At 39.2% G+C, this 25577-nt stretch overlaps 1 protein-coding gene across 1 annotated transcript in view; it reads right to left on the reverse strand.

The window, feature by feature from the left end:
* Positions 1-2242: 2242 nt before the first annotated feature.
* Positions 2243-25577, reverse strand: part of LOC101158517 (complement C1q-like protein 4) — a 29236-nt gene continuing 5901 nt past the window's right edge. The window contains exon 3 of the mRNA XM_004068504.4: positions 2243-3322. Within this exon, the coding sequence (XP_004068552.1) occupies positions 3143-3322 (180 nt within the window). The 3' untranslated portion in view covers positions 2243-3142. The remainder of the gene's footprint in view (positions 3323-25577) is intronic.

The raw sequence follows: 25577 nt of genomic DNA on the forward strand, positions 1-25577 counted from the left end.
GCTTCAAATTTCCATGCACAAGAGAGGCAAATGAACAAAAACAAACAATTATTTCAGGAATTTGGTAAATACACTCATCATGCTGAAGCTATAACAGATTATAGCCAATTAATTTATTTGTTAGATGAACATCAGACACACTTTGAAGGGTAAACTATAAGATTAACCACTGATTATGGTTTATTAATTTGTTTTGCAACAGAATTTAGGATCACCTTTCTTTAAAAGAAAGAAAAAATTGAAATTAAAGTACAAAACTCCTCACAACCCATCTACACAGCCTTGGAATAGAACCACTCCTCAAATTTATTTCATGTCATCTAAATATAGTTTTACACTTTTTTCTGCTTATACATCAGCATGACTTTTTTTAACAGGTAAGTTTCAGAAAATACATGAAACCAAACAAAAACACAGATTTCAATCTTCTATTGATAGTTTCAAATTCAGGATTCCAACCTGCAAGTTGCAATTAATGCGAGCAGTTGACTCAATAACAATATGAAAGCAAAACCAGTTAAAAAAGAGCAATATATCCCAAAATAATATTGCCTTTAAACACCATTCACCTTATTACTCAAAGGAAAAAAAAACAATTTAAATAAATTGGCATTATATTGACACCAGACCGTTTTTTTTTTTTTAACGCTACATTTGTTGGCTATTGAGTGGTTTTTCATGAACAAAAAACTGATCGATAGAAGCATGTTTCCTTGTTGAACTGAACTGTAGAAGATGAATTGTCTCTACAAGATACCACACGAGGAAAGCCAGGTTTTGGTGTGACTGAGCAGGAAAGACTGCAGAGGAAGCCTCAGCTCATTAGTAGGATATGATGTGAATCTGAGGCTCTGGATCAATCTCAGGCTAAACCTCAGTATTGATAATTTGTGTCTGCTCAGTGGTCGTTACCAGCAGCTTAACACCTCTATGTTGCAGGAGTTACAGCCTAAACAGAGGACACTGACAATAACATGATGTCTTTACACCTCATTGTAACTGAAGAGCAAACATTCTCAGATGTCTCCATACATGGAAACAGGGATACAAATCACCAAGTTATGATGATGAGGTTTAGCTGAGTTGTCAGGTGTGATCAATAAGTTCGTGCCTTTCCTTGTTTGGGGTCTACTAAGACATAGAAAATCTATTTCACAGTGAAGGTGAGAGGCTTCAGCCAAATGCCCCCGCTCTGACTCACAGTGAACATTCAGATCAGTCAATTGGAGAGGAGGGACTGAAACGGGCGCTTCATCAACTGATCTGAAGTTCAGCTCAGATCATCTTCAAATCCACAAAAATAAAAAAGTAAAATACTGCAAGTTTGTGCTTGAATATGTTTTGATGTGAACTCATCTATTAAAAACTTATGCCATGCTCACTTATATTGTACCACAGAATATTTTTTACATATGTGAATGTTTAAGAAGTCCATTTTATTCTAAAATATTTACAAGATTTTTTTTTACTTTTTAACAAAATCCCCTCAAGCTGCATTGATTTCACTGTGATGTGCTGGGCAGTAGGACTGTGTTTGAAAATGTAGTGATTGAAAATATAAACTTAAAAAACTGTATCTCCAATCTATCATTTAAAAGCTTAATTTTAAGGAACTTTCAATGTATTCTTTCCAGGGAAAAACAAAAGGCTTTAATTTCAGTTTTTAACCCTAACTAACCATTCCTGTCAAATTTGATCCATGCATTTCTAAGACCCTCATCTCATTAGCATGATCCAAACGTTCCTTTAAAACCCATTGTATACACCTTGGTCAATTTTTTCTGCCCTGTAGTTCATCATCATTCCACCAGGGGCAGTAGTGGCACGATGATCATTCCAAAATGGCTGCTTCCATGAAATTTCTAAGGTTATGTCCAAATCCCCTCCCTGCTCCGTAATTACTAAAACACTACATAGTGTGACATGGATTTTAAAAGCAGTTTGGACACCGTGCTCACTACTGTTTTTTGGCCTTTTTTAAACGGCAAATATGACATCACCGATTTCACGGAGTAGAAACCTAATCAATAGGAGCAATATTAAGAAAACATTAATGGTTTATTAAAAAAATAAATTTATCCCTTGTGCTATCTTAGATGATCCCACCCTTACATTGACGTGTTCTCCCTACCATGACAAAGGTGGATAAAGGTGGAAAGATTTCATGTAATCCATGGACACCAGTGAAGATCACAAATCATTGAAGAAAAAAGGTTCAGACCACTGTCTAGTGGGTCTAGATGACCCAACTCCCAATGATAAAGTGCCCAGGATAGCACAAGGGTTAAGCACATTTTGTTTGCAAAAATTACTCAAACACAATGCATTGTGGTCTATATTCCCCACGCCGGCGAGGATCGATACACACTGATTTTTCACAGAGAATTATGGGAGATTATTAGGTCACTCGATTTAGGATTTGTAGATTTAGAAAGCACAACAAAATGGTGCACACAGTATAGTGCATTACTGAAAAGTAAAAGTATTTGGACATACCCTAAAACACTTTTGGCATCATTTCTCTAAATGACTATTTGGTGTATTGAAAAAATACCAAATTTCTTGTTAAATAATTCTTTATAATACATGATAAATGTGTGGATCAAATTTGAGATAAATAAGGTTTTCTTTTTCCCCTGAACACTATAGGTAGTATTTTTTTCATCTTAAATCAACATTGTTGTGTGTCAAAACTAAAAAAAACCACCCAACATATCAAAATTGATACTATCTAAAGCTCATAAAAAATAATACAAACATTTTTTTGCAAATCAAAGGGTTTAAAATTCCAAATAATTTGACATTTCTGTCATTTCTTTGATACAGTGGGTTTTACAGGGACAGTGGAAGAATGTATAACTACAGTAATCTAAGTTTATAGCTTTTTTAAACAGTTATGTAAAGACAGTTTTTCCTATCAATCAAAAATGTTTTTGAAAAAAAATTACACATCAATATTTTATCCAAATGTGTTAAACTGAATTAAACTTAAACATGATGTTAAACTAGTTTGGCAGTGAAACACAGTCCTACTGCACAGACATGACAGGACAAATTAATAGTTATGGATAAAAATGATCACTTTTTTTCTTCTTGTTTTTGCATGTTTTCAGAGATGGAGGAGACAAACGAGAGGATACAGTCAGTCGGCATAGATGAGGAAACCCGAGAAGGTGCTATATTTATTGGTGTTCCCCCCATGAACTTTGCCACCGTCCAGCTGAACGCACACTTCATCTCCTACGTCCAGGTGTAGGATGACGCTGTTGGAGGCATAGTCATAGTTCTGATCTGCATCTTGAGCGATAGCACTGGCCCTCACCTGGTACAGAAACAAGAAATAATAGAATAGTGAGTGCAAAAACAGGAGGATACAAATGTGAAGAAGCACCACTTTTGCATCAATTGGTTTGTGTTTCGCCAAATATTTTTGCTGGTTTGACAGACAGAAAGGAAGAGACACATCAGATCCAAACCTTACATTAAAAAAACCCCACTTTTAGTTTATTATTCAGAATGATTGATCCTACCAATGCCTTTTTCAAGGTAAGAAAAAAGACATTTTCTTACTTTTACACTGTCAGGTGATAATTAATAGCCTATAAGGTCACTTATTTACGGTGGCCCTGAAGTGCGAACCACAGCAACAAATCACTTGATGCAAAAACATTTTAAAGATCACAACGACGTTTAAAAAAGTAAAACAAAGATTAAAAAAACAGCTTTAAATTTTAAAAGACAAAAAACTAATTTTCAGAAAACAAAATGAAATGTTAGAAAAACAAAACACAATAAAAAAACGGAAAAGATTGGCCGAATCCGAATTGCTTCCCCGCCCCAAGGGCTCCTCCCCGCTGCTCAATTGTAGGGGCATTTGGAGCTGTAGAGGAGCCCCAACTTGTTTTTTAAGGCGTAGCGACTTAGGGCTGACTATTGCCATGCCGGAGGGGTGATCCATGTTACTCTGTGGCGTGGAGGAGAAATGTGTTTCTTCACGTGGGTGTGCTCTGAAACGCAAAGGTTTACATTTAAAAGTCATGACTTTTTGTTTTTGCATGACTTTTTAAATTCATTAAACAGATGTTGTGCATTCTCCGGGTGCTGGCAGCTACGCACTAACTTAGATGACCGGCAAGTATTCATGATGTCATCGAGTGAGTAGTAACGACTGGACTTGGAACACAATTTTCTATATCTCTTGTCTTGGAGGGATAAATGTAGGGGTAGGGAGAATCCGAATGGGTAGGAAATGGATTCAGATTTGGCATTAGGTACAATGGGGCATCTCTGATTGGATGATAATATCCAGTATCACTTAATGCCAAATAACTTTCGGTTGCAATGATGGACAAACGTAATCATTAAATCATCAACATCCCATAGCAACCTTTTATGGTTTCTCATTTTGTTTTCTGGAAAATATCTTGTTTTCTAAAATGTTTTTGTTTTTTACTTTTTGGTTTGTGAATTTTTTGTTTAGTTTTGTCTAAAATGTAACTGTGTTTATTTTTTATATCTTTTTTTTTTGCTGTTTTGATTGTCATTGTGATCTCTAAAATGTTTTTGCGTCGAGTTATTTGTTGATGTGATTTGCAGGGCCACCGTACTTATTCTATAGTTTTATACAACACATGCAATAAAGGTATAATCATGTTTTTATTATTTTACACCAAAGTTTGAATAAATGTATTAACCTTAACTCATCAGTAAACTCATAATTAAAACAGATTTTTATTGCTTTTTAACTGAATAATTTTCTGTCACCTTCCATCATTCGTTGACTTTATTTGAAGGTGACCAGTGCTGTTTTATTTCCTGTTTTTTACTGAGAATCTGGTGTAATGTCTTCAGCGCTGATGCTTTCCTGTCCAGTGGATAGATAGATTAGATGTGCAGTGATCTTTGGCCTCAAGCCTCCATCTGAAAGCGTCACCTTTCTAAGTCGCTATCACTTTTTCCAGAGGATTCTTGCTCCCACACCTGATCCACACAAGGATTTTAAAGTCAGGGGGGGATTGCAAGGCAAGATGATATCAAGGAACTCCTTGGTTCATTTGTCAAGCAGTTACAAAAAGCTCAGTAAAGTAATACTTATTCCAGTTTCTCATACAGATTTTGTTCTTAATCACTGATCTAAAGTTGACTGCTCATTGCAAGTTTCAAGTGTGCTAATAATTTGCGTAATGTTCATGCCTAACCAATACGGTAGGTGTTTTCAAAAGCACAGTTTTAATCAGATACATGGTTCAGTTCCAGCTTTTAATCATTTGTACAGCTATCCAGTCATACAGCTTTGATCCAGATTCCATCTGAGACAAGGAAAACAAACGTATACCGGCACATGGATCTATTTGTCTGCAGGTGGATGTATCAGAATGGAGCGGAGCAGGGAGCTCGTTGTCCACCCAGCATTATTTTTAACTTAACTACTACAGGCTTTTTTAAACAGCATTTCTTCATCTGCCCCTGATTAACAACAGTTTGAGCACAGAAATTCTCAGAAATACAATTTGAATCCTATTTTTCTTTAAGTATGTCCTCAAGCATCAGAAAAATGCTACAAGAACATGTTAAAAACACGATATTCACCTGAGTGGGTCCTTAAGTAAAAATGGGAGGACAAAGGTTTTTTAAGTTTCCTTTTGCCAATTGACTTAAAAATAAAATATTAAAGGTAACACTTTTATGTATAAAAAAACAACTTTTCTGCAAGTTAGAAAAAAAATCATCTAAATACTTAGAAATGCTTCAGGTAAACAAATGCAGAAAAAGGAACTGCACACCTGCAGACCTGATACATATATATACATACATATATATATATATATATATATATATATATATATATATATATATATATATATATATATATATATATATATATATATATATATACATATATATATATATATATATATATACATAATCTGCATACATAATACATGGAACCACAAAGCACCAACTCTGTTCTCGTCCCTCCCCCCGTCTTCAGTTATCAAAGTATCATAGTTTTTCCAACTACAAAAAATAATCATAGGTTAAAAATTTATAAGTTCCCATCAGTTGCCATCCACTACCTAATAATTTCAAGAAAAACATGTCTTTGTTTAAGCATTTGCTTCATGTTGGGAAGGTGACCATTTTTATTCCCCTGCCTAAGACAGAAATTAATCAATACATTTCCGTTCCTTTAATTCTGCTCACATCTCTCCATTAATTGCTGTCGCTTCCTTCACACCTAACACCCCTTCCATCATCCTCCTACCATTCACCACCACATTCTATCTCTTCATTCTCAGCCCATCTATCCATCTTTTTGTGACCGCACGAAGCAATAAGATGCAGGTCACGCACACAATTTCTCTCCCCCTCCACGGCAGTGTTGTCAGGAGCAGCGACTAAGTGTGTCCCTGTCCAGTCTAAATCGGATTGATTAACGACGTGCTGCAGTGGCGGGTCTCCTGAGAAACCCTACCCGACCCCCGAACCACCCCCTTACTTCCTTCCCCCTCTTCGTACAGCATCCCTCACCCCTCCGGTACCTTCCAGAGGCATTAGGGAAGGCTATACATGGCTGCAGGCTACAGTAATTGGTAGTCTGACAGCCATGGCAGATCCCCACCTAATAGGTCCAACTCCTCAGTAACTCCATACAGTCACAATAACTGGGGGCACGGGATAGGCAACAGTGGTCAAATGGCCTAAAGAAATACCAGCAGGAGGTCAGGATGAGAAACCAAACACATACACACCATCCTTCTCTGTGTCGAGAGATACAAGCATCTCTCTTTTCTTTTCGTTTATGGGGCTAAAGCGAACACCTGACATGTTAGACATAATGTTACCAAAAATGTGAGTGTTTCACTCTGAAGGGACTTAACTGCCCCCCTGAGGAGACCTAATAGGTTTTAGAAAAAAAATCAGTGAGAACAATCTGACAACTTGTACATCCAACATCTGTCTACATGGTTGAATAGGATTCCCCTGATAGTACTGTCAGCCGAGTTAAGGGCTGTCAGGCTGCTGTTGCTAACTTAGAATTCAATGTTAAACTGAACTGAGAACGTTATGTCTGCAAAAGAAGGAATGCTAATTCTCTAGCAAGAAGAAGTAAATAAATTGCAATCATTAATATGCTTTAAGATGAGAAATGTTGGTATTATTTTAGCAAACTGCCATGTTTCATATCAGCAACTGGTGGCTTAATGCCTTAGTCACAATCGTCCTTACGGCTGGACATGGGCTGTCACCAGGACGATATTTAGTTAATTATTTGTCAGTGTCTGACCCTTGTTTTCCACTTAAACTCCCGACCACTAGGAAGCAGCACAGCACACTGAGCCTCTTTGAGCAACTCTACTCAACACAAAACAACAACAATATCTCAGCGAGAAGCAGCTTGATTTGTTGTTATCAGACCTGCACTACTTAGTTTTTACTTGGGATGAGCAACGGAAAGAAACTCTGTGCCATGTTGATGCCAGTAACATATAAAAACCTTTGCTTTGCTGGGCTTTGTAGCGACTCTGATAAGAACAAGTGAAGCTGCACAGCAGCTAATGCATGGAGCATCAGCCAAAATGCTATCGGCAAAGGGGGCCAAAGTTCTGCAGAACCTCCCAGCAAAAGATTCTAGTTAAGCTACCTGAGGGATCAGAGTGATGTGTACAAGGCTCTGAAAAAGGCCAACGCCGTGGCGATGAGCAGTGAAATATGTGTTTACTTCCATGTGAGACAAAAACGGAGCTGCAGCGGTGTAGTGCAGACTGTGATGTATATAAAGCACCTTAGCCACATTAAAGCAACTTTAATGTTGCCTCATCACACTTATTTGTTCCTGAAAGAGTTTGAGTTTTTTCCCCTTTTATTTTTGGAGCACTGTTCAAGCTCCTTGACCATACTGGAGAAGCTACATTTAGAAATGTTGAAAATAAAAAGCACTTTATTTCCTTAATCATACTTTTAGAACCTTGTTGGTTAAGGCACATTCATTCTACTTATACTGAAAAATATTTTGTTGCGGAAATCAGACGATGTTGACCAGTAGCAGTTTTAGGCACGAGCTGTAAGGGCAATTGCCCGGGGCGCAAATTTAAAAGGGGGCGGCAGCTCTGTGCATTGAAAAAAAATCTGCGCTACTATTGGTTTTCCATTATCTGTTATATTACAGAAATTTAAAACGGCCTGAAACATGCGAACTGGTGCCCCCTGCAGCTGCAAGCGCTCCTGTCTTTGAGAAGGTGCCGCAAATGTGTGTGAAGAAAAAGGGGACAAGTCTGGAGGGTGAGGCTGCAAGCTAAGCACGGAGCGCAGCCTCGATTGTGCAACACCTGGATCATGGCGTGCCTTTAGGTTACTCTGCTCATGCTAATAATGTCATTCTTTATTAACTAATGTAGACATTTTTATTACGTGTCTTTATTTTTCACATATGGGCAGTGGCTAGACTCTGCTTGAAGCCAGTCCAGAATGGAGATATAAGGCACCTCCTTCCCTCCACTAGCCTAGGTGTACACCTTGGGCAAGTGTTAGCACACCCTGAGCCTCCCTAGTCAGGGTACGGCATTGGCGGTTCTGGCTATCAACTCGGTACCAGTTCCGGCAGTCAGCAGTAATGTCCACGTCAACTCGGCAACATATCTGGCAACAAGCAACAGAAGAGTTATGCAGTCGTCTCAACTATGTTGTGCCACTGGGCAACATAATCTTCTGCCAAGGGACACTATTGTGCACCGTTTAGTGTCGTCATCGTAGGTGCAGCCTCACTTTAATCATGGAAGTAAATTCGAATTTGACGAATAATATTACCGAGAGGCTTAAGAAGTGAAGGAGTAATTTTACGAACAGCTTGGAGATTGTGTAGAGAATGCAAGAAATGACATCATTATTATCATAGGATTATCTAAATGCCCGTGTTGGAAAAGATTGGTCGTCCTGGCACTCAGTAATTGGAAACCATGAGGTTGTAAACATGAAATCCAATGGACTCGTGCTACTTGAATTTTGTTCCAGGTATCAGTTATGTGTCATGGGAACCGTGTTTCAAATGAAAAACAGTCTTAAAATACGGTAGTCCAGAAGGGTCACAACACATTAACTTTACACACAACACACTAACTTTACACACAACACACTAACTTTACACACAACACACTAACTTTACACACAACAGATTAACTTTACACACAACACATTAACTTTACACACAACACATTAACTTAAAACAAACACATTAACTCACAACACAACACAATAACTCACAACACAACACATTAACTCACAACACAACACAATAACTCACAACACAACACATTAACTCACAACACAACACATTAACTCATGGCCCAGAAGGGTCACAACACAACACATTAACTTACCTCACAACACATTAACTCACAACGGAAGTAATTGAAGTGCTTTTATTCTGAAATTTCTACTGGGCTGAGCAGCTAACTACCTAACAGAAAGTAATGTCACAGTGAGCTGTGGAGGGAGCTGCACGCGCGCTCCTCTCCTCTCCTTTTTTCCGCTCTGTCCTCTCACACAGGCACGTGCAGTCCCCAACACACGCACACACAGGACAGAGCGGAAAAAAGGAGAGGAGAGGAGCGCGCGTGCAGCGACAGAGGGGGGTGTCAGAGCGGAGGGAGGAGTGTGTGTTCATATTGTGTGTGTTAGAGGAAGGAGAACCGTAGTAAAGACAAAGTTTCTGGCAACACTGCTGCTAGCTTCTCTTGTAGCAATAACATGCTCCCTCCACAGCTCACTGTGACATTACTTTCTGTTAGGTAGTTAGCTGCTCAGCCCAGTAGAAATTTCAGAATAAAAGCACTTCAATTGCTGCTTTATTTCCGTTGTGAGTTAATGTGTTGTGAGGTAAGTTAATGTGTTGTGTTGGGACCCTTCTGGGCCATGAGTTAATGTGTTGTGTTGTGAGTTAATGTGTTGTGTTGTGAGTTAATGTGTTGTGTTGTGAGTTAATGTGTTGTGTTGTGAGCTATTGTGTTGTGTTGTGAGTTAATGTGTTGTGTGTTAAGTTAATGTGTTGTGTGTTAAGTTAATGTGTTGTGTGTAAAGTTAGTGTGTTGTGTGTAAAGTTAGTGTGTTGTGTATAAAGTTAATGTGTTGTGTGTAAAGTTAATGTGTTGTGTGTAAAGTTAGTGTGTTGTGTATAAAGTTAATGTGTTGTGTTGTGACCCTTCTGGGCCACCGTATTAAAATCACTTGGCAGCATCCATGCTCTAAACATCTTCACCAAATTGATCATGTACTTGCCAATACAAGTGCAAAACATTATATCACCATTGCAAAAGTTGACACCACAGCTGATTGCTTTACATACCATTAACTACTAACCTCAAAATACAAGTTCAGAATTCATCGTAAAAAGAAAGGTTTGAAACCCCTAAAAAGTTCGATATCACGTTAACTTCAGAAAAGAAACAATGTTTGAAACTGTTTCTTGATGAGAAGCTTCCAGATTGTAGAAAGTATCAAATGACTGGTTTGACAATAAAGACGAGAAGATACAACAACTCTTGAAAGATAAACAAATGAATCGAAATGAATTACGCGAACGCATCATGCTTTTGAAAAATCAATGGTTTCATGAAAGAGCTGCAGAAGCTGAACGTCACGCTCAGTCCAAAAACCAACGAGAATTCTATGCAGCTATCAATAAGATCTACGGTCCCGGGAGCAAAACCACACACCCAGTATGGTCGAAAAGCGGCGTCCGTCTTACATCAACCCCGGACATCAAAGGTAGATGGGTAGACCACTTTAGCGAGCTACTTAACCAACCAACAAATGTCGACGCAAGCCTTATTGATGATATCGAACAGCTCCCAACCGATGTTTCACTTGATCTTCCAATAGCTGAAGAAGAACTTGATAATGCACTCAAAAATACAAAACTTGGTAAAAGCCCCGGTCCTGATGGTGTTTTGCCTGAAGTACTTATACATGGTGGAAATACCCTAAAAGCATTCCTTTTCAAGATTATTTCAATGTTCTGGATCACTGAAAACATACCATCAGAAGTTACTGACCCAAACATCACCATCCTCTTCAAAAAGGGAGATCGAAGTCAATGCGGGAACTATCGAGGGATTTCTCTGTTAAGTGTGGTGTGGAAAGTGTTTGCTGATATCCTCTTACAGAGACTCAAACGCATACCTGATAAGGTCAAACAACGTCAAAATATGTACATTGTTTTTGTCGATTTTACTAAGGCGTTCGACACCGTAAACAGGGACTTTCTCTTTAAAATTTTGGGTAAGCTCAGCTGTCCACCAAAGTTCATCAGGCTGATTCAAAGTCTTTATTCTCAAGTTAATGCCCCTCTTATTGTCGATAGAGTCTTGACCGAATCGTTTGAATACAATAGTGGTGTGAACAGGGATGCAAGTTAGCAACAACACTTTATGGTATCTATGCTTCTGTTCCTCTCTTACTTGCATACAAAAATATTAGCCAACAATTCAGTATCGAAATCAGATTCCCCTACGATGGTGATCTCTTTGACTTACAGAGATTGAAAGCCAAAACTAAAACCTTTACAAACTTTATCAGAGAAGCACAGTACGCTGATGACATCACCATCTTTAGCGACTCCTCACTTGGTCTGCAGACTTTGCTAACGGCATACAGCGACATGGCAAAACGAATGGGTCTCTCTATCAATATCCAAAAGACTGAAACTATGTGCATTGGTCTGGAAGAGCAGTTTTTCATCGATGGCAAGCCAATCAAAAATGTAAACCCTTGTAACCCTTGTTCTATCCTAGGCACTTTAACATTGGGAGTGGGGTCATCTAGACCCACTAGACAGTGCTCTGAACCTTTTTTCTTCAATGATTTGTGATCTTCACTGGTGTCCATGGATTACATGAAATCTTTCCACCTTTATCCACCTTTCTCATGGTAGGAAGAACACATCAATGCAAGGGTGGGGTCATCTAAGATAGCACAAGGGTTAAATACCTCGGGAGCATTGTTACCAGCGACTGTTCAGTAAAAGAGGAACTAGTCACACATAAAGACAGCAGGTAATGCAGTAAAACAGCTTCGCTAAATGAGATAAAAAAAAAAATAGATTGTTTGTTTACTGAGGTTTTTTGGAGATTTTTACAGTCGGTGTTGCACAACATTAGGAAAAAGCCAAATATCTTTGGAGTAATTCCAGTGATGGGTTCTATGATTTAGTTTTTAATGTTTTATAAGACCTAAAAACATATTCACAATAATAGGTTTTTAAAAATCAAATCCAACTGAAAACACACACAGGTCGTCACACACCAAGCAGAAATGAACTTATTTCTAAAAATGATGCAGTTGTCCAGCTCTTACAAAATGGACAAAAGAGCAAAGAAAACAAAATCATTTGTTATTTCTTATTATTAATATTTCCAGGCTTTGTTTGTTTTGCTCTGCAGCATCTTCATATTTGTATAATTTTGACAGAATATATTTTTAGGTAGAGCAACGTTATTGAAGTTATAATACGTTATTTAAGGTTTACCTTGACTTATTCTGGATTATAGGCCTGTTTTTATTCGTATTTTTTTTCAAAAAGTTTTAAAGGTTTAAAAGTTTAGGTTTAGTTTGTTTGACACCCTTAAAATACGAGTTTAGAAAATTCATGCATTTTTTGTGTGTGTAAAATCAGCAAATAGGAATACGGAACACAAGAGGATGTCGTCAAATTGTGTGTTGACTGTTCCCTTTAAAAACAAATATATTTTTAGTTACCAAAATAAAAGCACTCTTTGTCGGTCACGTGACTCATTTAATTTGAAAAAAGTGTTTCCATTGCAGTTTTGTGAAATATATCAATTTTGCCTCAAAAGCCACCTCCTCCAAGTGCAAATCCTTTGTTCAATAAATACGAGTTTTCTTAAAATTGTCGTGTTTTATTCATTAGGCAAATTCATTATCAAAAATCTATTCTGCACAATGACATACTCAATGGAAGTGCAGCTAATGGTACGGACCATTTCTATGACATCCCTTAAGGTAGTCGTACAAGCCACAAGAAAACTGCAAAACAAACCTGCTCACGTAGGCGCTCCACTCTATGACCCTCTACGGGCCCAGACAACACAAAAAGCCGCAACACCCATATGGGTGCACGTGACTAAGTCTTTACTTGTCCAGACAAACTGATGAAGCCTCTTAAATGAGGGAGAAACTTTGCTGCACAATTTTGCATTGACTCAGCAAAATGTGGGATAAATTTAGGCTTTTGAAACACACATGACACTCACAAACATTTGTGCAATATTTTACTGAGTTGTGAGACGATTATAGAGGGCTGTTTTTTTTTTTTTTGTTTCACGAAAAGGAGAGTATATATATATATATATATATAGGTTTTGCAGTTATAGTGCAGATTCAGTTTTGCTTAGCATCTTTCTAAATTGTGGATTCCTAACAGATGGAAACTCTACGAAATGCACAAGAGCAAAATATCAGACACTTCTAGTTTCAAGTATTGCAATATAACAAAAACACAAAACATGCATGGATTGTATATTTTGGGAACCCATTATCTAAAAAAAAGCACCAGGCATCTTAAATTTGAAAAATTGCAGAAAACAAGCCACAAAATTTCTGTAAAAACGTTTTTAAAATATGACTGCACTGTATTAATCCTCTGTGTATTTGTTTTTTCTTTTTTGTTTTAATGAAGTCCCTCTTCGATCATCTTTTAATCTATTTTCAAAGCATTCCCAGTCGTATTTTGATTATGACGTTTTAAGCCAAAATCTAAGAACCTGTGTTTTTTTCTACAATATAGTTTCTGCAGAGTGGCAGGAAAATTCACCTCTGAGTTGTGGGTTGGACTTGTGGCGAAGAGTGAGCCTGTCCCTACTCACCATCCTCCATCTGATTACACCCTCTCCTGCTAGCTTACAGCCCCTCACAACCCAACCTAATATTAGCAGTGCAACAAAAACTGCGAGCAGCAGTGGAGCTATCCTGGGGGGGGTATTCAGTTATGGTCCGGTGGTACATCCCATGAAGGGGTTTGTCCTCCCATGAGGATCTGTCCTCCAGCTCTGTTTCCTCTGCTCTCCATTGCCTGAGACATTCACTGAGCACACTGTCAGTTGGGATCTTGATGTATTCATGCATCTTGAATGTTTCATCCCGGATAGTGGTTTCTACACTCACTAGTCCTCAGCCTCCTTCCTTGCGACTAGCATACAGTCTCAGGGTGCTGGATTTGGGATGGAACCCTCCATGCATGGTGAGGAGCTTTCATGTTTTAACATCCGTGGTCTGTATCTCTTCTTTTGGCCATCTTATTATTCCTGCAGGGTATCTGATAACTGGCAGTGCGTAGCTGTTTATTTCCCATGTCTTATTCTTGCCATTGAGCTGGCTTCTCAGGACTTGCCTTACTCTTTGGAGGTATTTAGCTGTTGCAGCTTTCCTTGTTGCCTGCTCCAGGTTGCGGCTGCGGAATTCCAAGGTACTTGTAACTGTCCTCGATGTCTGCTATTGTTCCTTCTGGGAGTGAGACCCCTCCTGTGTGGACTACCTTGCCTCTCTTTGTCACCATCCGGCTGCATTTCTGGAGCCCGAATGACATCCCAATGTCAGTACTGTAGATCCTGGTGGTGTGGATCAGGGAGTCAATGTCATGCTCGCTCTTAGCATATAGCTTGATGTCATCCATGTATAGGAGGTGACTGATGTTGGCCCCATTTCTGAGTCGGTATCCATAGCCAGTTTTGGTGATTATTTGGCTGAGGGGGTTCAGACCTATGCAGAACAGTGTTGGGGGGACAGAGCATCACCTTGGTATATTCCACATTTGATGCAAGTGGCTTGCCATTGGCTTCAAGGGTGGTTTTCCACAGCTTCATCGAGTTTCCTATGAAGGCTCTTAGAGTCCTGTTGATGTTGTACAGCTCCAAGCATTCAGTGATCCATGTGTGTGGCATTGAGTCATAGGCCTTCTTGTAATCAATCCAGGCTGTGCACAGGTTGGTGTATCGTGACTTGCAGTCTTGAGCGACTATTCTGTCAACCAGGAGTTGGTGTTTGGCTCCTCTGGAGTCTCTACCAATGCCCTTCTGTGTGTTGCTCATGTATTGATCCATGTGCCTATTTATCTTGGAGAGACAGGTTATTGGCCAGTAGTAGTAGTAGTGGATGGGACTGCACCCTTTGAGGGATTCTTCTGGTTTAAGGTCGTTCGCCCTTCCGTTAGCCATTCGGGGTGAGTCCCATCTCTTAGCAGCTGGTTCATTTGTGCTGCCAGGCGCTCGTGGAGTGCGCTGAGTTTCTTTAAGCCAGTAGGCATGTGTCATGTCAGGGCCTGATGCTGTCCAGTTTTTCATACCTGAGACTGTTTCTTGGATGTCTGTCACAGTGATGGTTACTGGATTCAGTTCAGGGTGGTTGCTATGTTCTTTTCTCAGAGAGACCAGCCCTTGGGCATTGCTGTTATGTGCTGTCTCTTTCTCCCACATACTTTTCTTTTTTCTTTTTTTTCTAACTTCCTGCCCAACAGCTGGGCAAACAGATGAGAGCTGAAGGCCTCTTGTGTTGGACATATTTTACTTTAACAACAGGGGTTGTGAAGTTTCTGACAAACCAGAGGTATGTCTGAACAAACCCCTTTTGTAATCAAGGCCAAACTTTATTCATTTTAATCGTATTTGAAAATCTTTTGTGTTGGACCGGACGGAAAAGGAAAGGAAGAAGAAGAGAGAGGGATCTTGGAGAAGGGGGGGTGGGGGGGTAAAACAATGAAGCAGCATAAAGCAACAAGTTGCTGGGTGTTTATCATTACGGTAAGGTTCAGATGTAATACAAATCTAGAAGGGGCAGGGCCTGTCCACAGACACACTCAAATGTTATAAACACCCCTGTTGGCTGCAAAGATGTCCACATGTCAACATGTACACAATGTAAACAAACCAACTAGTGTGAAAGCCAACATACGTTTCCAGTACTGTTCAGTTTCTAGCCTTGGTGGGTCTGATTAACTGTTTTAACCCTGCCACTGAGTGTACACTTTTGCAGGCTGAGTTGCGAACAGCCTGTTTATCCCTCTGGCTTCAACCCCACCCAGAGGGGTTACATGCAGAGAATGTGAAGTAATTTATATATATATATATATATATATATATATATATATATATATATATATATATATATATATATATATATATATATATATATATAATATATATTATATATATATATATATATATATATATATATATATATATATATATATATATATATATATATATATATACCTAAATATATATTCTTGTTCTATATTTTTTGATGGACGTATAATCTTTATAATCTTTATACGCCGTCATAAAAATCTCAGACTCTGTCTCACTGGAGTATAGGGCTCTCTTTTGTTCTCCATGCGTTTCCATGGTGACTCGGGAAATCAGCGATCCATTGAGAATGTCTTTATGTACTTGCCGTACACGAGCATTAACCCAGGGTCCCCAAGTCGAGCGTAATTACGCCAACTCATATCCGGTCTTTTGGAACCGACATACCCAGAGTATCAAGTTCAGGCGGATTTCAGCCAGAGTTCAGGGTTAAAGTCAGGGTAGTTTAAACATGCCTTCTGGAATACCCCCCAGTATAGTTTAGATCCAAATTCCAGCTAAGACAAGGAAAACAAAGACATTCATGGATCTATTTGTCTGCAAGTGTCTAGAACAGTCAAGGAGGGAGCTTGTGGCCTAATTTAGCTTCTAAATCTCAAGATTTTTCTAACAGAATTTTTGTCTGCTTCTGGAACCGGTTTAGCTCGTGCTGGTTTGCGGCGCCTTTAATCCGTTCGACTCCGGGCTGCTCCCTGTTCCCTTCTCTACTTCTGTGCCGGTCCCAAGCCCAGTTGCTTTGAGAGGGTTGCGTCAGGAAGGGCATCCGGCGTAAAACATTGCCAAGTTTACCATGCGGCTCGTTCGCTGTGGCGACCCCTGATGGGAAAAGCCGAAAGGGAAAGAAGAAGATTTTTGTCTGCTTCTGATTCACAATAATTTGAATACAGAAATACTCAGAATTGTAATTCTATGCTTAATCTTCTTCATATGTGTCCTCCATCATCAGAAAAATGCTACAAGAACATGTGAAAAACATTCAAAACACCATTTTATTTTTGTCTTTAAGTCCAGATGCCGTGAATCATGAATGAATGTGAACCTTCATAGACATACTGTATATAAGCATCAAGTAGTGACAGACAGGCTTCTGTGAATGTTTTCAGTTGACTCATACTTAGTCTTGTTTATATCTTGGTCACAGATAAAGTTAGAATACATTTAATGGAAAATTGAAATGTCCTAGTTTGAGCCAAAATGTTGTTCCATTTTTTGTGCAAAACTGCAATTACCAGCTTTCTTTAACACAACACAAATAAATCACTGCTAATATTGTTTAAGTAATCTATATCCCTAAAGTTTACAAGTAGGAGACTCTGCAAAAGTTGCAGCAGTTTTAATCACTCCACTGCACTAAAATGCTCTAGAACATCAGCTAATTGTGTTTGCCAGCCAAAAGGACATGCTATAATATACGACTTATGGTTGACTACACTGTAAAGCACAAAGTGTTCCTTAGCCTCCACGTAGACAATGGGGATGCTGACATTTAATATGCTGTAAATGATTAGTCATGGATCCAGCCTCTTTCGGCATTAAGAGATGCAGTAAACAAAGTCTGTTGTTTGGATATCAAAACTACTTTTCCCGCTTGGACAAGACACTTTAGCCCACCTAAGATGATGCCACAGCTTCTGTACACTCCAGCCATCAATTCCTCAATGAAGATAGACAGTCTGCTGTTAAATCAATATTAACAAATAAAGCAAATAACTTTCTCCTTTGCAGTTCTTTCATTAACAAACAAAAAACTCAAAATAAGAAAAAAACATGTATGCTTATGTGTTCAGCGTGCTGGTTGGTCAATGATCCACACTTTGTCGAATCACTTAATTCAAAGAGTTTTGTGCATAACCCAAGGCTTCTTGTTCGTTTCACCTGCGTTGTGAAAGATCTGTGGCTTCAAATTAGATGTGCCTCTTTGTTTTTCTTCTTTCCCAACAAATATGACCGATGGTTAATCCGCTGAAGAGGTTTTGCAGCTTTCTTCCACAGGTTGTGTCATGGTGTTTAAATACAAAACCTAAAAGTGTCTGCTTCATAGCTAAATGCGAAATATGTAAAAGTGCCCCTCCGATGAAAATCATATTTTTGATTTTTGACATGTACTGCATTTTTCTTATGAAAGAGAACAAATGTAATAAAAAATAATTTCATTTTTGCATTTCTGAGTATTCCTTCTTTTAACCTGCTGTCAATCAAACTGTTGCAAAGACGCTCGGTTTGAATGAATGAGCCTTTGTGATGTTACAAAAGCCCAGGAGCGCATGTGCATTGCCCAAGCTCCCGGATCTGCCCTGCCCAGCGTGCACAAGCTCAGGTGCTGGAGAAGAGCAGATTTTTCATTGCTGCATTACTTGCACACATTTTAAGTGGGTCCAAGGCTGGATTCTGTTGTTTTCTGCATGCATTTAAAATTAAATTTAAAGTTAAAGTCCCATTAGCCGTCATGCTCTTAGGTGCGTGAAATCTGTTCTCCACGTTTTATTTATCCCCCAGAGGAGCGGTGAGCTGCAGAAACAGCCGCACTCAAGAACCATTTGGCAGTTTAACCCTAACCGTAATCCTAATCTTGACCCTTTCTCTGGCTCTGTGCGGCCAAGAAAAATGTTCATCTTATCTCGAAAATTACGTGTGAATAATAACTTTCTTTCTGGCATTTCATTTTATTTGCTGTTCAAGTGAATTCAACAATCTGCATGTTCTAGCATCAAATCAGTTCAGAGCCACAGCCAGTGCTGCCTGCTGCTGCAATGCAGCCTAAATTCCAACGTCATTCAAAGCATTTTTCATGTTCTTTTTCATGTGTAATTTTATTAAACAGCAGGGTCTGGTACAAACATCTGTTTTGTCATTTGTTCGAAAAGTGTCGATTTGGAACCAAAAATATGTCACTTTTCACCATTTCTTTATCGCTAATTGGGCGGCTGTGGTGCAGTGGCAGGGCGGTCGACCTCTGATTGGAATATTGCAGGTTTGATTACTGCCTTGCCCATCCATGTGTTGAAGTGTCCTTAGGCAAAACCCCACCTTGCCTCTCGTGGAAGGTTATCGCCACCCATTCACCCATTCAGTATGTGAATGGGGTCTGTGACTGTAAAGCACTCTGGGCCTTCCAAGTAGGTAGAAAAGAGCTATATGAGTATACGCCATTTAAAATTAAAGAGAAGCTTTAGAGAATAGAGACTGTCAGTCGGTGTTGTTTGTCTGAAGCTCTTCACTCATGCCAGACACAGCTATCATCGTCTGAAAGGGGGATATCAAGTGTGGGGCTACTCCGCTCAGTATCAATGGCCACGCCCATTTAGGGGAGATTTTGGAAATAGAGGCTTCAGATTAACAGGACGTATGGCTTTTTAAGACATTAAGGTTGTGGGATTTTGGTTTAAAATTTCATAATCAAAAGTAAAACACCACTGGGAAAAAATTGTCATACGGGGACTTTAACCCTATATAAATTTGTATCATATTTGATACAAAAAGTTATTTTTTTAACTGTTTTTTGTGTGAATTTCATCACAGGTTAAAAAAAAAGTCATAATTCCCCCAAATTAGAATTTTCTGTCAATTATTTGATGTAGTGGGCTTTACAGGATTGATCCACAAAACAGATACAAATATTTTTTTTAAATGACACAGCAACCAAAATCTGCATTGGCATTATCTCAGAACAGAATGCAACAACAGGCCTGATGTACCAGATGTTATCTGAATATTCCTGTTCATTCTGTCACTGAGGAACGTTTTAAGAGTAGGCCCACGATGATCACATGTGGTTCCCTGCCTCTAAAACCAGCACAGATGAGCCTGCAGGTTCAGCTGTCAGGAACAATCAGAGTGAAACCTTGTTTTGGTAAAGTAGGCAGGAGGCACCAGGGCATTGGGAGTGAAAACAAGAGAGAAAGGCAAATCAGGATTATTGTCAACAGCAGCGGAGATTGATAATGACAAGGGAGAGAATTTCTGTCTTTTGGGCCAATGCTGTTCTGACTTGATCTGCTGCTGTTGGGAGGAGGGAAGACCCCAGGGACACAAGAGAAGATTACACTGCCTACACTTTTCATTTGGGGAGCACATTAAATGTGGATAGAAGGTGGTAAAAAGAGGGGAGACATCAACAACGTAGAAAGACTTTACAGTCACAATGGTAAACGTCCAGCTAAATCAGCATTTCAGTTGTGTCATTGATTTGTGTGACACATTTATTAGCTGACCTGCTGTATTTCAAATATTTATTCTACATTTTTATGCCCTGGGTGTTCATAAATTCCAGAGCTTTGTCTTTGAATAAACCTGCTGGAAAAAGTTTGAGTGACAAAAACAAATAACAACCATTACAGAAAATGGACTTTTGGTTCAATACATAGATGGTAAGCAACCTCTTTAAATGGACTAAAACAGGATCAGAGTAAAGAAAGACAAAGTTAAAAGAGGCCTTGAGTGAAGGAGAGGGAGCCCGTTGGATAACAAACTGATCAAGCATGCTCGCTTTGGAAGAGAGGAGGGGGAATAAATGAGGTTGGGGAGCCGGGCTGTCCACGAAGTGTGTTATTTTTTCAGTTTTGTTTTGTTTCGCAGTGGTGCCTTGATCCTTTGGTAATAAAACTGACAGGATTCATTCACTGTGATGTACAGATCTCTCAGAGCGGAGCGAGCGATTGAGACAGGGTCTCTTAAACTTACCTGAGGGACCACTAAGGGTGAACTGGGAGTGAAAAGAAGGGCAAATGAAATGACTTTTTTTTTTCCGTAAAGGCCTCGGTATCTTTGGCTCCATCCATGGGTACCAGTTTGAGGCACTCTGCCTCTGTTATCCAGGTCGACATGTAAACCTTCTCCTGCACTGCAGACTCAGACACTAATTGGCATACTGAATGCTAATATTTTGCCATGACACTCAAGACCCAAAGTGTCAGGATGCTGATTAGAAAGTCTCTAATTGGCTCTACACTGAAACCTTTGAGGAAAGAGAAGATGGCTTAATTGGATATAAATGGGTTCTTTGACTGGCCTACCTGCAGAGCTTCTGCTGAGCTTCAGCTCTCCGGCCAAATTCACAATTCCTAACATTTTTTAACAGCCTTGTACGTGCTTTGGAAAATAACACGCACAAAACTGTACGCACAATTTCTAGACAGATGGACAGGATGTTGTAAGTATATTCAGCTCAGCTCACCTCAGAATGCAGAGTTCTAGTTCAAGGTGGTACTTCATTTCTACTGTCCACACTTGATTTTGTTCAATCTCTGTTTTGAACCGTAGATGTAACAGCCAGACATTCCCATAAACAAAGTAATAAGATTAGGCCTTTTAAGGGGTAGGAATGCAGGCGCATTCCTGATGCCGCGGTCACAAATACAACCGCAGCCGCACGAGGGGGAGGCATCAGCAGAATCTTCAAGAATTAATGCAGCTGCCGGATTTTTTGAAAATCATTGGCGTGGACATGAATGTAGACGGCGGCCGTCAGGCGGCCGTCAGGCGGCCATCAGGCGGCCATCAGGCGTCACTAAGTCCGGTGGGGATGACACCATTATGAAATCAGGCGAGATATGTGACCAGGGTCTGAGGATGGCTGGGTTAACCCGATGGCTCAGGCTCCAGTGTTGATGTTTTTTGAATTTTTCGGAACTCTTCAACCATTTGTGCAATTAACTAAATTACAGCGGATTCTGATCCGGAAAAAATCCATGTAAATCAGCTGATACTGACACAGAGGAAAGCAGCTTTGAACCAGAATGCAACACTTTACTTCTGTAAAGTGTTAGTCCTCGCCAGAATCCATTGAAATTACTTTAATTGGTAGTTTTAGCGGTTCAAAGAACGTGCGCTATTTTGCTGTCGCCAGACACAATATCCATTCAGCACAGCGAATGTTATCAACGCCACACACATATGAGCACGCAGCTACACCAGTTTGAGAACCCTTTACAATGCTAAACTTTTATGTGTCTGTTTTGTAAATCAGACATTTAGCCTGTGAAAACATTGCAAAAATTTGCAAAAACGCCCCAAGTTTGTAAAATAAACCAGCCCATTGTGTTCAAATGTATTGGACCATTGAAATATTTTTGACTAAATACAAGATGAAGCGTTTCTGCTTAAATAAAACCACAAGACATTGAGATTTCAGAGGGGAAAAACCCCAAATGCATAGATTTAAAACCCCATTTCCTGTTATAAAAAAACAGGAATAACCACGAAAATATGTCTCACAGGTTAGAAACTAAAACCCCTTTAAATGATGCATACATACTCTAAAAAAGCTCTATCTTCTTTTTTACACGTTCGTATTTGATCTGAAAATGCCAGTGTGACACACAACTGTTTATGGAAAAGACAAAACACTGGCGCCTTGATCAGGAGCAAAACCGATATAATGGGAGGCAAAAGGAAAGCACAACAAAGGCACTGCAAACAGCAACAACCAGCTGAGACCTTTCCTCAGGATATAATGGCCTCCCCCATTATCACAGAAATATATAGTTAAATAATGGTCAAGTTGCAAATACATGTGTTGTCTGGGAGAAAAGAAGAGAAGAACAAGGAAAGCTGCAAGGCGTATGACAGGGCTGTCTGCTTGCTCCACAAAATCGCCGTCTAAAAAGGATTGACTTTTTTCCCCTTATATCATATAATGCCTCCCATTATTACATGACACCACTGACACACCAAAGTAAAGCAAAAGCAGACAATAAACCCATGAAATATTCAATTAAAATATTCCAATTAGGCTACAAGTATTGGAGTATGAAGCAGCTGAAAAAATGCCAACATGAACTGAAATTAAAAACTATTGAATGAAGTGCTGCATGAGCCTCTTATTGACACCTTGTCTGGCTGCTTCTCTAATTAGCAGCCTCCAGATCACACGGCAGCAGCAGCAGCATCACACCTGCCTGCTGGAGGTGAGCCGTTCTTTCCTTTAATTGAGTCCAAGCTTGACATAGGAAATACATTTAAAGTGGTTATTTTAATTATCTCGTTAGCTTAAAGTTGTCACGCATGTGGATACTTTCCCTTTAAAGGGGTAATATAAAACTGAAGTGTTAAGTTTCACCTCAATGTTAACACTCAAAATTATTTTTGATGCTCTCTGCCTGAAGCTGATTGTCTAAAGGAATATTCAAAACAGTTATAACAGTTTTAAATTCAGCTTTTTCTAATTTTTACTTCTATCCTTTAGATTTTTTTTGGGTTGGGGTTTTTATCAGAACTGTCGTAGCTTTCCTCATGCTTTTAAAACCTATTTCTCTTGGCTGGTGCACCTTTAATTTTCTCACAGTTTAAAGATCAAATGTCAACTGTTATTCTATTTTTGCCGTGACCTTTACACCTTACCTTGTCACTGCTGAGAGCATTTTTCTGAGCTTTCTAAGGAACTGGTCCTTTCCACGGTTCGCAGCTACAGACTGACCAACTGACCAGCTCAGATTCACCCACACTCAACAAACTATAAATATTCATACTTTTGCCTCATGCTCATCACTGTAAAGGGCAAAGTACATATTGGTGGTGAATTATATATCAATTGAAAAGGTCATCTACCTCAACACCAATCTTTCCATGAGTTATGGGACACAAGAAAGGAAAAAGATTACATGAACTCAGTTTCCTGTCGGTGCATCTCTGCTGTAAACTTGCAAGTTAGTTGGATGTTTCATCAGCAAGTTTTTGAGATAGAAGATAACTTGACATATACTTTTGCAGCACACTTTTCCTATTCCCTTCTTCTCCGAAGAGCCTTTATCCATGAAGTGAGTCCCCATCCATCCCTCTCCATGTCAGCGCTCTTGTCTGTGTCCTGCCTGTCTCTGCAGTAATCTCTCCCCAGGATACGTCTTGTTCTCGGCTCCCTTTGACAAGACATTGATTAGCAACATGGATATGTCTGAAAATTGTTGTGGAACTACACACCCATGTACACACACCTACTCACACTCTGAAACCAGAAACAGAAAGTGAAATGCCAAAGAGTCCTGAGCTTCATAGTAACGTAACTTCACAGTAGTACTATGTAAAATTTGCAATCAGGCAAACAAAAACAAAGCTGTGTGAATGTTGGTATTTTCAGATGCTAAAATGAAATCTTGATTAACTGAATAAAAAGTAAAATTCTCCTGTTTATTGTAATTTGAAGCAAAAAAGTTGTTTATTGATATGCAGAATAAATTGGGATGCATGATGATAGATTCTTGCCAACATGTGATACACTGATTATTTCAAATCCTTGTTCAGCGACGCTGAAAAACCTGATTCCTTTGTTAAAGTTACAGCAATTTTTGGTTAAAAATAATTTTTCGTTACAGTTAATTGTTGTTTTATCCCTCCACATCACTGCTCCTTTGTAAAAATCACAAATAGCACATTTTATCTGGTTCTGGGAATTCAAATTAACTAAAAATCACAGATGTAAGAAATTTGATTGCAAATGTTCTGATATAATCAAAGTTGTAATATTTTGGCCAGACTTTTTGGCAGACATTTTTATACTATCAGCCTTTGTTTAAACACTTTTCTGTTTTTATTTATGATCTCAGGAATAAGTACATTTGTACGATAGAGTTTTAGGGCCACCAAAACAACAAAAAAAGTAAATTACGAGAACAAAAGTCGTAAATTTGCGAGAAAAAAGACTCAAAGTCTTATTTTTCCCGTTTTTTTCTCGTAAATTAAAGTGGATGTGAGCATAAAGCGCAGCAGCAAGTGAACACCACGCAGCAGCAGAGCAGACCAACTTAACTTAGTTGGACGGGTGAGCTGAATGTTTTTTGATAATGTTTCAAATGTTTGGAAGCTCATTTGTTTAATTTACATTTTATGAATGTTTTATTTATTGATGGGTGGCTTGCAGGATCTCTGCAGCCGTTGATGAAGACGTTGGTATCCCTGCACCTGTCCACCTTAATCCTTTCTTGCTCCATGAAAGACAAGATCTCTAAGTCTGTGTGACGCTTCCGTCTGAGGAGGAGCACTTTTTTGGCATTTTCAACATTCTAATGCTAATATAACAGACTATTTTCATTCATCTTTGTTGTTTTATGTTGAAACGAGACGTTTCATCTGGAGGAGGGACCGTATGTAACAATGATTTCGTACCCCATTGGTGTTTCTTCTGCGCATGAGAGGCTCATGACATAATGAGACGAATGGACTTCTGGGTATGTGAATGAAAAAGAAAGCCGTCCTATTCACCCAAACGTGTCTCTGAGCTCCTCATCCCCGGCAAATTTGGCTAAACTATCAATTATTTGATTTTGACTACGGCACAGTGGTTAGCGCTCTTGCCTCACAGCAGGAAGGCCCCAGATTTAAGTCCAGGCTGGGGGACCTAAAACAGAACATCAATGGGGGACCTTTCTGTGTCGAGTTTGCATGTTCTCCCCGTGCATGCATGGATTTTCTCCAGGGACTTTGGCTTCCTCC

This window comes from Oryzias latipes, chromosome 5 (assembly GCF_002234675.1).
Source record: "Oryzias latipes chromosome 5, ASM223467v1".
Taxonomy (NCBI): domain Eukaryota; kingdom Metazoa; phylum Chordata; class Actinopteri; order Beloniformes; family Adrianichthyidae; genus Oryzias; species Oryzias latipes.